This window comes from Saccostrea cucullata, unplaced genomic scaffold (assembly GCF_032062105.1).
Source record: "Saccostrea cucullata isolate Sc308-1 unplaced genomic scaffold, CSIRO_AGI_Scuc_v1 ctg3707, whole genome shotgun sequence".
NCBI classification, from domain to species: Eukaryota; Metazoa; Mollusca; class Bivalvia; order Ostreida; family Ostreidae; genus Saccostrea; species Saccostrea cuccullata.
Genome location: NW_026928149.1, coordinates 238355 through 252500, shown reverse-complemented (window position 1 = coordinate 252500; position 14146 = coordinate 238355). Strand labels below are relative to the sequence as shown.

At 32.6% G+C, this 14146-nt stretch overlaps 1 protein-coding gene and 1 pseudogene across 1 annotated transcript in view; both read right to left on the bottom strand.

Moving 5' to 3' along the window:
• The window catches only part of LOC134276590 (uncharacterized), a 4160-nt pseudogene extending 729 nt beyond the window's left edge, over window positions 1-3431 (bottom strand).
• Window positions 3432-6134: 2703 nt separating this feature from the next.
• The window catches only part of LOC134276598 (probable cytochrome P450 12a5, mitochondrial), a 75070-nt gene continuing 67058 nt past the window's right edge, over window positions 6135-14146 (bottom strand). Inside the window, exon 11 of the mRNA XM_062758833.1 lies at window positions 6135-6299. Coding sequence (XP_062614817.1) covers window positions 6177-6299 — 123 coding nt within the window. The 3' untranslated portion in view covers window positions 6135-6176. The remainder of the gene's footprint in view (window positions 6300-14146) is intronic.

The window sequence follows — 14146 nt, the reverse complement described above, 5'->3', positions numbered from 1 at the left end:
ACAAATTGATTCATAAATAAAGTGTCTATCCCCCCCCCCCCCCCCGGAACAGTCAACATGTATCACCCATTGTTTACACATGTATCATGTAGATTAAATGTATCGATTTATATAATTTATTTATTCAGAATCGTAAATGTATAATTTGATTAAGAAGCAATTATGTAGAAGTACATGCTCCACTGTGGTTTATTTTCAATACACAAAAATTCACAAATGAGTTCGGGATCGGTATTCAATCGGGGTCAAGGTCTAAGTGAAAGTAGACTTAGCAGAAAGTTATCAAAACTGTTCAGGGCAGTGTTAAGCAGTATATAGGTGATGTGCATTTGTATTTTACACAAGAGGTAAGACGCATACCTTAGTACAATATTTGTAAATAACAATTTAATGTTTTTGGAACATGTCGATGATCGGCACGTCACAGATGCATACTTGACATGCATCATTTCAGATCAGTTGCGCGGTCAAGCTGGGTACAGTTGTCTGGGAGTTAAACGATGTGTGTGAACATGCACATTAACTGATTTTTCTCATATTTTTTAGCAATTGCATTACATGTATTTGTTGAATGTTCAATTATTGTCAGTGAAGCATGATTTTTACCTATTCTGCTGAATTAACTTAATTACCAGTGTAAACAGTGTGATTTCAGGTGGGAGCAAATTAATCATTTTTTAAATTAATTAATTTCAAGTAATGGGCATAAAAGGAATATGGTAATATTTTACGTGTTGAATGTCTGTGTGTCTGTCTGTCTGCAAATCTGATATTGTACCATTTATTGTATTGATTTTTTTAAGGTTCATGATGATTGGTACAGGAAAAACATGAGGTCCATGCAGATGGTGTTTAAAACTATTGGCCAGCAAATGCACACCCATTTGAATACATCTTGAAAAAGAACCAGCAAAATGTGACAGTCGGCAATATATGTAAGTTTAAGTTTTCTAAAAAAAATTTCATTGAAGAGGGGGGATGGGATGGGGGTGAGGAAATTTACATATTAAATAGGTGATCAGAATGTGAAAGTATTTAGCTATGACTAATCTGTACATGCACTGCTATATACATTTTGCAGCTCATATAGATTTTCTTTTCTTATTTAAGATTTTCAAATTAATTAGATCTACATCTTTGTTTTGTAAATTATGCATTATTAAGATTACACGGATATAAGAATTGAAATTTCATGAATATTTGACAGTCAAAATTATGCAATTTGTCAGGAAATTCAAAATTTTGTCTCATTTTCCTACAAATTACAAAATGGTTACCATGGAAACAAAACAACTTTAGTGAACTATTTATTTAATCTACAACACCACATATTTTTATTTTTTAAAGTAAATAATAGTATATAAGCACTGATTTTGTCTTAAATGAAAAGTACGGAAAAAGTAATGATACACATGTATTGAGCTATCCATTATTATGATGTCATTGTGACGTCAAAGATGAGTAAATTTGCATTGGTATAAAAATTGCTTAGAAACAAATGATTCTATATAGGATTATAAAGGCTTATAACTTTTTCATTCATAGTCCAAATTTCATGAATGATACATCAATGGACAGGAAATAATCAGTACTTTTTTATTTTACTTCTTTCGGGGTATTTGTGAACTTCATTTTTTTGTCATTTCTGGAGAAACTATGATTAGAATGTGAAAAGTGGTCATATTTTGTGCGGAAATACAATAATTTTTTAAAATAAGTGAAATTGACCCAATCAAGTGCTTGATTATGATTTGACTATATGTATTTAAAGACATGAAGGTGATTAAGAATGGTATAAATGTGTTAATAGGCTAAAATTTGACTAAAAAATTGGGTGCAGTTTTGGCTAGATTGGAGCATTTTTTAAGGATATTACACATAGAACTGTAAATGCTGTAAAATCTTAATTAATTGTTGAATTTTCATGAAACTTTGCATGATGTCTCTACTTACGCTCTAGATTGACAAACAGTTTGAAATATTGTAAAATCAAAAAAAAAATGCTTTTTCATATTGGGTACATCCCACTAATTATTTTTAGAATCGGTAGGAGAAGAAAGTAGTGCAGAAAAAATTACAAGTTCCTTAAATTGCAGGCTTGCATAAAAAAATTGGGCAGGTGTACTGAATTGAGCCTCACACTTGTTGATAAGGAGTATCTTTCCTACCAAAAAAGCTTTGAAAATGTAATTTATCAAGAAGATCAGCCGAATTATTTTGTGTATTATAACGCCAGTGAGAATTCTGAAATTCCCCTACTTTCACTTTCATTTTTAGAGGTTCCCGCAGACAGACGCATTTTGCCGGAAAACGAATCTGACATGACACCTCGAGATTTTAACCAAGGAAAGACAAGTTGATGTGCTTTGATTTGAGGGGTCACTCACTACCGAACGAAAATTAGGGACATCGCTATGAGAAGAAACGTTAACATTGTCGCCTATGGGAAAACAATTAGTGGACTGTACCCAGTTGTTCTGTAACTGTTATTCAAAACAATATTTGTTCTGGGTTTTTTTTAATTCCCAGAGTTTTCAGCAGAATTTTCTGAAAATATGCGTTTCTGATTTTTTTCATTCCATTCTGGAATTAAATCCTTAAGAGAATCTTTCTGCTCTTTTCTTTCTTTAAGTTTCTCTTCTAATTTCTTGCCAAATACGCCATCTTCTGAAAGAGGCAGGCAAATAAATTTGCTATGAATATCCTTCAAGGTATATACTCCAGATCTTGTGCTGCAGTTTTCCTTCTTATTAGATGGTGAAAAGCCCCTGCTCTCCCCATTTGATCTAGTGCCTTAGTAGACATGGAGAAAATGTCTTTAATTGCTTGAACTGTGTCTGCATCTTGACAAGTTATAGAATCTAACAACTTTCCTAAAGCTTGCTGCATGTAGCTTAGTGAAATAATACCCATACGGGCAGCCATCTGTCCCTGATATGCCAAAGTTTCAATACTTTTATAAGGTTGAGAAATTAAATGTTTACTTTTCCCCCAACCTTTGATTTTATTCCCATGTTTTTTTCTTAACATTGGTTCTAAAATGTCATCTAGTCCTGGAACTTGTAGAAATGCTGACGAGTTTGGATGAACTGGGAAACATTGTCTATATTCATCTCTATAAGCAGACAAGCGTTCAGGATCAGGAATTTTCCATGACTTTTTCAAGATCTCCCCTTGTGTTTTGTCTTAAACTAATCCAGTTTTTTCTTCCTCTGAAGAAGAAACATTGCCAAAAATATCAGTTAGAGTTTCTGTATGTTCGTCATTTTTATTGATCAAGCTCTGAAATCTATTGTTGTTGCTGTCCAAATTATGTTGATTGTTATCAAATCATAGACAGCAATAGATTCCTCTTGTACTGAGGATTGGTTATCACCCTATAGCTCACGTACTTCTCTGACGCTTGGAGCTAAGGATATCATATCGTCCATTTCGATGTATATTTATGACTGGTAAGTATAACGAACAAAATAAAAATAGTAATTTACTCCTGTTTAGGACAACATGTTGGCGAAGTGGCTTGTTTTTATTTGGTCGTTTGGCAGCACACGAATTAAGCCAAGCGCTAATTGCACTCCCTAGCTGTCACGGAATGATGTTTACATAAAAAGCGTGGAGTAATCAACAGAGATTTTCGGTTGAAAATAATTTAACGGTGTCTCCATTTTTTCTCTACAAGATTTGACAAAATCATCAGAATTGCAAAACTTGCATTTAATTTTTATCTTTCATCTCCTTGCTAAATGTTTCTCCGTGTAAACTGTCAAATCTATACATGTAATGACAATAAATATGCTGTGTAGTTCAATGGAAGTATAGGTTTGATTTGTGGAGATTGTTGCCCTCCATTTCAGGTTGCAAGAATTTCATAGGAAACAAATCAAGTTATGCAACAATGTCGACGTACAAAATAATAGAATGCCAGACTCATTTACCCAAATGCATATATAAAATCTTGCTTAAAGGGTATTCACCCTGGATCTACGATATTCAATTATATCTTAAATATCGTTGTGTGCCTGTTTATCTGAATTTGAAACTTTAAAATCTTTTTCAGATCAAATAATAATTGTACTTGTTCTGACCTTTAATCTTCTAGCATATAAAAAAGCTCACATTCTGACATTCAGTCCTCAATCACATGTAAAACTATTTCTAAAAAGTACATCGGTTACATATTTACAAATGAATTATATCTGTACATTTTTGTAAGGCACAATGAGCCCCACGTTTCTTTTTATCTTTTAATACGACCCCCATTCCTTTTTTTACTGTCATTACGATAGAAGTTCAGTGAACTCTTCAGTTCGCCCTGTGTCAATATCCTAAAACTATAAAATGTATACATTTTTTAGACAGAGTTTTACTTATTAAAACACAATTAATTTTCTGTATATATTACTGGTGAAAAATTTAAGTGGTCTCTGAGTCAATTTTTACATTTTCTGATTATTGTAATTTTGTATTTGTTGTTCATTTTTCACTATAATGCATATTTTATGAAGCTTAAGGGTTTTCAAATACTCAGACTAAAGGTGAAATTTATTATAGTAGGCAAAATAAAAAAAGAGAAGTGTTAAAAAACTTATATTTCTTCTATAAGTTGTACGTGCCAGCGTGGCGGTTGCTACATGTATTATGAAATTACATTTTCCTCGCCTTTAAGGCAAGAATAGATTCAAATGAATTTCTTTTTAAAGAGATATAAGTTTATTACTTGTTTATGTAAATATAGATCGCCGATTATGTTTGATATACATTAAAAATAGACATTATTATTAACAAAAGATTTAAATTAGTTTAAAAAAAGCCTTATTTACCCACATTAAGCCCGGGAAATATGACTAAAGGTAGGACACAATAGATAGGCAAAATTTTTCTTCAAATTCAATTTTCCGCAAACTTTGATATTTTGTTCTAGGATACAAAATCTCTCTTTATATATGATATGAAAGAAATTCAACCGCACATTTTTTGCCCACATAGTCTGAAATATGGCCTATCAGACCCCTGTAAGAAGATTGTGAAATCAGACATTAGACTTGAGAATGAGCCTTATTTTAGAATTATCAATTGATCTATTGCAAATTTGTGTAATACTTTTAATTAAGATATCCTTTTTGTTGCTTTTAGTTAGTAAGTCAACTTGATACTGGAAAATTTGAGTAAAATATTAAGTAAAAATAGAACATACGTAGCGTTGGAATTGAAAATTCACATGTAAATATCCGACAGTTTAACTTTTTTAAGAGAAAATGTATGATTCATATTTTTACATAAAATCAACAGAATGATTCAAATGGGTCCTAGAATAAAATGTGTAAAAATGAAGAAAATTGAATCGATGGTTTCAGATATTTTTGCGATTAAAAAATTTTCAAAGGCAAAAAAAAAAAAGAAACTAAAAGATTCAGTAGATGACGTCACAATATTTGACCTTTGACTTCTTGATTTGACCTTGACCTTTTTCGTACATAAAGAATGGAGACTCCTTATATATGTTTCTAAATATCATTCCTCTATAATGTATGGAACAAAAGTTACACTGCATTTCATAACGGACTGTTACATGCTTGTCTATTACACTTAGTTAGCATAAAAACATTCGAAAATGTAAGCCCCCAAGTGACCAATATATAGCATTCTCTTATTTTTTCACAAAATATGACGCAAACATGGCAAAACTTATTATTTTTCTTACAGAGATCATTCATTGTTGTCAATATAATAATATTAATCTTCTTTTCTCCGGTACTTTTTTAGAAATTGGTTAAAATAGAATCCAGGGGTGTTTTGTCCTACCTTAAACGAAATAGATTTATTCAAACAAAAGCACATTTATTTGTAGAAAAAGAAACTTTCAATATGTAAAATCAGAAACAGATAATATTTCAAAATATCAAGAAACTGAATACTTTATGCTATCAACATGATTGAAAATATGTAACTCTTGTTAAAGGTATTTTTTCTGTATATTCATCAACAACTATTATTTTATCACATTACTATTCATTACAGATATTTCATGTACTGTATGTATCAACAAAGTTCATCAATTAAATTGAAAACCATAGGCATATGATACATTTACGAGTGCTACCACAAGGGTAAATGGAAATTAAACGAATAGGTTAGAATACACTTCTGTATCTATCTTTCTCTCTAAGATATGAAATCTAATTCTTCCTAGGGCTAAGCATTAGCGGTACTGCATGTTTAGGTGTTGCAAATGTTCGGTATTTATACTCCATAACTGAATCTGTTCCCGGAGGAAGAGAAGCTTCTAAACGCTGGAAAATCTGGAAGACATATAATGAAGATATCATTAAAGTAACAATACAGTGATATTTTACAATTAAATACAAACATTGTTCACATATCATTAATGTAACATTACCTAACCAAATGTCACCACTTTTACAAATAACATTACCTAGCAATGTCAGCTGCAATCTACATATAGTAAAATTATATTTGATATTATGATATTCTTCTAAAAATAGCTTTTTTGGGAATGTTTTCTCGATTAAAAGTGACAAAAAATCAAGAAAAACACCTTTGCTGTGAAAATATGAATCTCAGTTTCTGCAAATCGCTGACCAATACAACTTCTAGGACCAAATCCGAACGGAAGAATGGCGAATGGATTGGTGTATTTATATTCCTCTGTTAGAGTGTTGTCATCTCGGACAAATCTTTCTGGAAGGAATATCTCAGGACTTTTGAAAAAACGGGGGTCCTCGCACATCTCTTGCAAACAAACAACAATTTCTGTCTGCAAAAAATTCACACAAAATCTGACGCATGCAACTCTCGGATTCTTGTCTTTCAAATTTCAATTGCAAAGTCACGCCAAAAGATCAATATTACCCCAGCAGGAATGTGATATCCCCCAACAACCACGTCTTTGTCAAAACACCGATACATCCCCGGTGAGCTTGGTACATAGATCCTTGAAATATATTATAGTGAAAGTACTTTATGTATTTATAAAGAGCAATATATTAATTTTATTTTATATATAGTTTTAATATGCACGGCAACACATGTGACCTTTATTGGTAATTTTCAATTTGATCAAAATGCCATTAATTGAGAAATATGACATCATTAAGTTCACATTTTCCCGCCATTTTAGCATATTTTGTATAAAACTGCCTATTTTCAAGCAGTTTTTCTTCCAGAAAATATTGAGCGCAAACTATAACAAACTTAATATTTTTACCAAAGATATATCTATACAAGACTTATAACTGACAGAAAAATGTTGCATGTTCCAAGCTGCGCTCTATGTTTTCCATAAGATTGATTGTATATTGTTTAACGTCCCTCTCGAGAATTTTTCACTCATATGGAGACGTCACCGTATGCCGGTGAAGGGCTTCAAATTTTGACCTTTACTCGGCACTAAGGGCCATTGAGCAGTGAGGGATCTTTATCGTGCCAACGCCTGCCGCTGACACGGGGCCTCACACAGTTTTTAAGGTCTCATCCGAAGGACTTTTCGCAACTTTCACTTCAAAGTGCCGAGCGCATGGCAAAGGAACAGTTGCTACCCATTTTATCGACTAGGTCAGTCGCAGCCGAGATACGAATTCACGACCTCCGATCACGGAGCGAGCGCTCTACCGACTGAGCTATCGTGTTCGGTGTTTCCCATAACAATAAATGTCAAGAAAAAGCCCATTTTTGTCTTGTTTTTGTTGGATTGCAAAAATAACATAGTTTCTGACCGCATATTTAGCCTGTGAGTTCATATTAATGTTAAAAATTTGATATAAATTTTTAATATAATCTCTTCTACAAAATAAAACTCAATTATGCATATATGAATAGCATTCTAAAATTTTGACTTTAAGGTGGCCAACAATGACTCTTACCATATTTAGCTCTTTATCATAATTTTCTCAATAGTATGAATTAAACAGCGCGCACAAAGAAAATACATTAAAATTAGAAGCAAGTTTTTATACAACATCAATAATATTAATGTAATTTTTTTATAAAGATGGGACAATATGGTCCTGAGTTGTGACAAAGGGGTAGGAGTACGTTTTATAGAGAAAAGAAAGCACACAGAATCTTAATGTTTTAATTTTAAGTGGCAGAATTTAATCAGCCATTAATAGCATTCTGTAAAAATATACACTTTTTTTCCTATAACTCATAACAAAAATATTTTTCATCGTATTCAAGGAGCAAAAATTTTCTTTCTTTTCATCGCATATTTGACAAGGAGTTACACATAAAAGTAAACATTGTACTAGTATTTAAACGGTGCCATAGTCGTTGTATATAATGTCCTTGGAGCTTCTGAAGGCAAGTTTAGAAAATTTCATATAAAAATTACCTCATGGTTTCCCTGACACAGGCCTTCAGGTAAGACATCTTGGCCAGAGTTTCCTTTGTGATATCATTTTGACCACACACAGATATTATCTCGTTATGAAGCTTTTCTTGTTTGTCAGGATTCTTTGCCAGTTCAAATAAGAGGAATGTTAAAGTGTTTGATGTCTGAAAATAAGGATGTGTAGCGTTCTTTCAAACATTAATTACGAAAGAGTTTCTTCTACTGATTTTAATGAGAATATCTATTTTAATTATGATTCAATACTCGTCAAAATACTTTCAAAAACAGAATATACATTTACATATTGGAATTTTAAAAATGGTCAACTTTTATTTTTAATTATCAAACATATACAGAAATTTTAAAAATCTTCAAGTACATAAATTATTCCGAACTTAATGCAGTAAAATATTTTGATAAACTCACTGACACTCCCATAAACAGATCTAAAAGTGTTCTGTCCATACCTTGAGGAGTCATTTTAGGGTGGCTCAGTAAGGTAAATTCGGTTCTTGGAGATATTCCTTCAGCTTTCCGTCTCGTTCAGCAGTTTCTAGCTTTTTCAAGGCATTTTTGATCTCGGATTGACAAATGCTAAAAAGAAAATGAGAAAAAATTTCAATTTAATTACACAAATTGGTTTTAAAGGTTTGAAAAACTGAAAAAATATTTCGAAGCATAGATATTTTTCTATTTATGATAAAATTATATTTTACTTTAAAGATACCTTTATGTATTTTAAATGTTGTTACTAATTTCAAGATCTCATTATTGCTGAAGTATATGGTGTCACATAAAATTAGTTTTTAATGAATATATTGTCGAGGCATCTTCCTTGTACATCTCAGTTTAATTGAAGAATATGAATATTTTCGGGGCAAAATAAAAACTCGATAAGTATTAACAAAATATAAAATTAATGTAGTGCAGGTTGTATCTCTTTGCTTCATGCATGGTAAGAAAGCGAACCAAAAACCATTTGCAAAAAAAAAAAAAAAATTACTTTACAAAAACTAACTTTTAGAGTTTCATTGTGTATATACATGTACTTACAACCTTTATTTTATGTAGTTAGAAGTTTAAAGCTCTTCGGAGTGAAAAGTCTGAAACGCCAGACTACAAAATGATTAGCAGCACGGTTATTACTTGAAGTTAAAGCATGTAAATATTACATTCCCATTAAAACGTTTCTTACCTATGATTAAATTTCCTGTACAGGGGTGTGCTTAAGAAACGATAGGGTTTTATACCAATACTCTTCAAATCTCGGTTTATGGCATCAAACAAATATTCCAAAAGAGTGATGTTAATCACAGGTTTGTCATGCAGACACCCAAGACGTCTATTGAAACAAAGCATGCCTACGCCTAGAAATGAATATTTCTATATATATATATATATATATATATATATATATATATATATATATATATATATATATATATATATATATATATATATATTGAAACAGAAAAAAAATCCACAGTGCTCGGTAGTTTACAAGTAAATCTTTTTAAAAAAGAAACACGAAAACCTTTAGTTTAGCTTAAGCGCTTTCATTTCAAATCTTCAGAAGCTTTATAATACGTAACATAGCAACATAACGTCATAACGTCATGATAAGCGGAACATTACATACAAACGTCTATTGTGACGTCATAGTCAAACTTTGCGGGAAAACTGTAGAATGAAAATAATAAGTACAATTTTTACAACAATTATGCTCAATTGTTCAGTCTAGGTTTGAACAAATGTATAAAATGTTTTTCTTTCTCACGTCTCTGAATATCACTTTCACTTGAAAGTTTGTAAAAAGGAAATATAGTGAATTGTTTATTTCCACAAGTATCCAAATGTTCACTCAGAGGGATTTGCCGATATTCCGGAGAGTTAATATGTTGTCGGTGGACACGCACCCGGGCACGCAATTGATTGCTCGTTTCCCCGATATAAAATTCTTGGCATCCAGCACACGTAATTACATATACTACATTTTTAGTGGCACAAGACATGTTTGCATTGACTGTAAATTGTCTTCCATTAAAGTCATAAGTTGATCCTTCCATTATATGTCTACACGTCCCGCAACGCGCGTCTTCACACTTAGTCACTTTGTAACTATTCTTAAAATGGGACGAACACAGAATTCTTCTAAGATTCTTGGGCTGTCTTCTGCTGTTAATAAATTTTACATCTCTATATATTTGTTGTGTTGACCGGTCCGTTTTCAAAACGTTGTTAAGTTGGTGTACTACGGAGGTCAAATTATGATTCCTTGGATTGTGGGTATGCACAAATGGAATTATATCCGTTTTATTTTCCTGGGTTTTTGTAGACAGTAATTCTGACCGTTCATATCCTTTGGCTTTCAATATCCCGTTATCTATCAGGTTTTGAGGATATCCCTGTTTTAAAAGGTATAACTTGAGTTCTTTCAGTCGGATATCTCTGGTGTTTTCGTCACTAACGATAGCACATAAACGTCTAGCCAGATTGTATGGAATTGCTGTTTTTGTGTGATGAGGGTGACAGGATCCAAAATGTAAATACTGGTGGGTGTCAGTTGATTTGTAGAAGATATCCGTTGAAAGTTTGGTATCTTCTTTGATGACAAGAACGTCAATTGCAAGGAATGGTAATTCCAAATCGCTGCTTTCCATGGTAAATTTAATGTTGGAATCTAAGTCGTTTAACACTTGGTGGAAAATTGATAATTTCTCAATGTTGTCATTCCAAAGAATGAAACAGTCATCTAAAAATCGTTTCCACTTTGATGTTATAGCTTTAGCGTCCTCTTCTCCCCATAGTGTGACAAGTCGTTGATGGAGTTTTTGCTCGAGGTTATGGTGGCATACGTGGGAGCCACTTTTGTTCCCATCGCTGTTCCTTTGGTTTGAATAAAATGCTCTACTCCGAAGGCAAATGTATTGTTTTGAAGTATAATTCTTAATCCTTCTAAGATGAATTCTTGCTCAAAACGATCCTGTAGTAAGTCTGGGTATCTATCAATCCAGTATTTAACCGCTTTTATACCCAAGTCCACGGGTATATTTGTGTATAAATTCACGACGTCGAATGACACGAGTTTCGTATTAGGTTGAATATGTTCTGGTAGGTGGTTGATAAAATCTATATCATCTCTTATAAAACTGGGAACCTTTTCACAATAAGGCTTTAATAAAATGTCTAACAAGTGACTCAGTCTTTGAGTTGAACAATTAGGCCCTCCTACGATTGGCCGAAAAGAGAGATCTTCAGGATTTAGACAGCAAATATACTCTCCTCTCTGAGCCTGTATGGCGTTTTTGATTTCTGATGACTTGTGTACTTTTGGTAATCCGTAAAATTGACTCTCTTTTGTTTCAAAGTTTATGAGATAGTCTTTCTCCTTAGCAGTTATATCTCCCGAGGATGGCCCACTGCGTTGCGGGACGTGTAGACATATAATGGAAGGATCAACTTATGACTTTAATGGAAGACAATTTACAGTCAATGCAAACATGTCTTGTGCCACTAAAAATGTAGTATATGTAATTACGTGTGCTGGATGCCAAGAATTTTATATCGGGGAAACGAGCAATCAATTGCGTGCCCGGGTGCGTGTCCACCGACAACATATTAACTCTCCGGAATATCGGCAAATCCCTCTGAGTGAACATTTGGATACTTGTGGAAATAAACAATTCACTATATTTCCTTTTTACAAACTTTCAAGTGAAAGTGATATTCAGAGACGTGAGAAAGAAAAACATTTTATACATTTGTTCAAACCTAGACTGAACAATTGAGCATAATTGTTGTAAAAATTGTACTTATTATTTTCATTCTACAGTTTTCCCGCAAAGTTTGACTATGACGTCACAATAGACGTTTGTATGTAATGTTCCGCTTATCATGACGTTATGACGTTATGTTGCTATGTTACGTATTATAAAGCTTCTGAAGATTTGAAATGAAAGCGCTTAACCTTTTCGCTGCCGTACAGATTTGGAGTTCAAATTACTTACAGTGCCGTGACAGTTTTTTATTACGTTAAATCTATGACGTAACGTTACTGTGACGTCACAAACAAAGTTGGTCAAGGTATAAGACGTTTTCGGCTTTCACTTTTTGCAGAAAATGGTTTAAATACAGACAATAAAGAATAAATTCTACAAAACGACAAGACCTTTAAAAAATATATTTACAATACAAGCAAAATTTATGCACAAATAATATATTTTCAGTAGATTAAATAGGTGGGTTTTTATTATTTTTTAATAAGAAAAATAATTTAACGTTACGTCAAGAACCTGTGGGTCAAATATATATATTGCATAATAATAATCGGAATACAAGTAAAATAAAATATTTACAAATGCAGTGTAATTGAAACACAGTTATAAATACATGTAATTAACTTTTCATAAGTTTTCCTGAGTTATCGTTGTAAATTCTATCGTACTTCTTCATTCGTTCATTTCTGTTTATATTATTTATCGTAGACCTTACATAAAGACCTTACATAATTAATACATGTATGTCAAATGTACCCTGCCAGTATATGCAGAACTGCATGTAGTTCTCCGAAAATACATATATTGATATACCGGTCTGTCAAAACATTTTTTCTGAGAGCTACAGTTCTGCAACTAACGCGCCCTGTAGAAATGGTTCACAAGTCGATCGGACCCCCCCCTTAAAAAAACCCCCTAAATTGTTCTCATAATACTATTTCGTGCGTATGTGTGTGATGGGGATGGGGTAACTTGGTTAACTTTTCTGAAAAAGAAATCTAGAACATTGCAGAAGTGTTTATGGGAGTGTATGTGTGTGTGTGTGTGGGGGGGGGGGTATCAAAATAAAGATTTTCTGTAAACAAACTCAGAAAAAGTACACCTTCCTTTGCAGACTCACTCCATTCCCTAAACCACTTATATTGTTATGAATTTTGTTTTTTAAAATTTGTTCACACGTTTATGTTGATCTTTTAATACTATCACTTTTTCTAATCGTGTTCTCAAAATATAACCTGGAATACACGACTAAGACGTAAGTTACTTCGTATGTTTTCGTCGTCTTTTCACCCTTGACCGGAAACTCGGGTGCAATCTGTTGATTATTTTATTCAATCAAATAAAGAGGTGTAAACGTTTAGGTGCATTAAAAAAAACTTACTTCATCATTTTTCTATAGATTTTATTAATTAAATCATGGTCATTTGCTTATGTAATAATTTTATCTAATAGTATAGTAATGATATTTTTTAAATATTGATTTAAAAAAAATACATAACCAAAAAAATCGTTTGCATAGCTATTAGAAAATAAATAATATACTTCTACCAGTTTTAGTAAAGCTGAGATCTCGAGAAAATCAAGATTTCAGAGGTATTTGCCCGGGGGTGGTGGGTAGTGGTACTTGTCCCAATTTCGACAGACATAATATCTTTCCTGCCCTTTGATTGTAAATACCTACCATAATTCTTTCATTTATTTATATGATCTAACAGAAAAAGCCAGCGAAAAAATTCCGACCCTGGCTACCCCCCCCCCCCCCCCCTTGCCGGCAATTAAAATTAATAATTCGCTCCGAAAAGAAATTAAATCTCTGTTGGTCTTTTGAACAAACAGAATGGATAGAATTCGAATGGGAACATACGTATAAACATGCATGCAGAGGTTCTATGTCGTAGTCGTTTCTTGCAGAAAAAAGAGCCATAATTGGTCAGGACATACATAAGCGGTCTTTTCCGGCAATTGGCGATGCTGTGCAACATGTATTCCAAAATTGAAGGTTTCTCTGTAAAGTTCATTG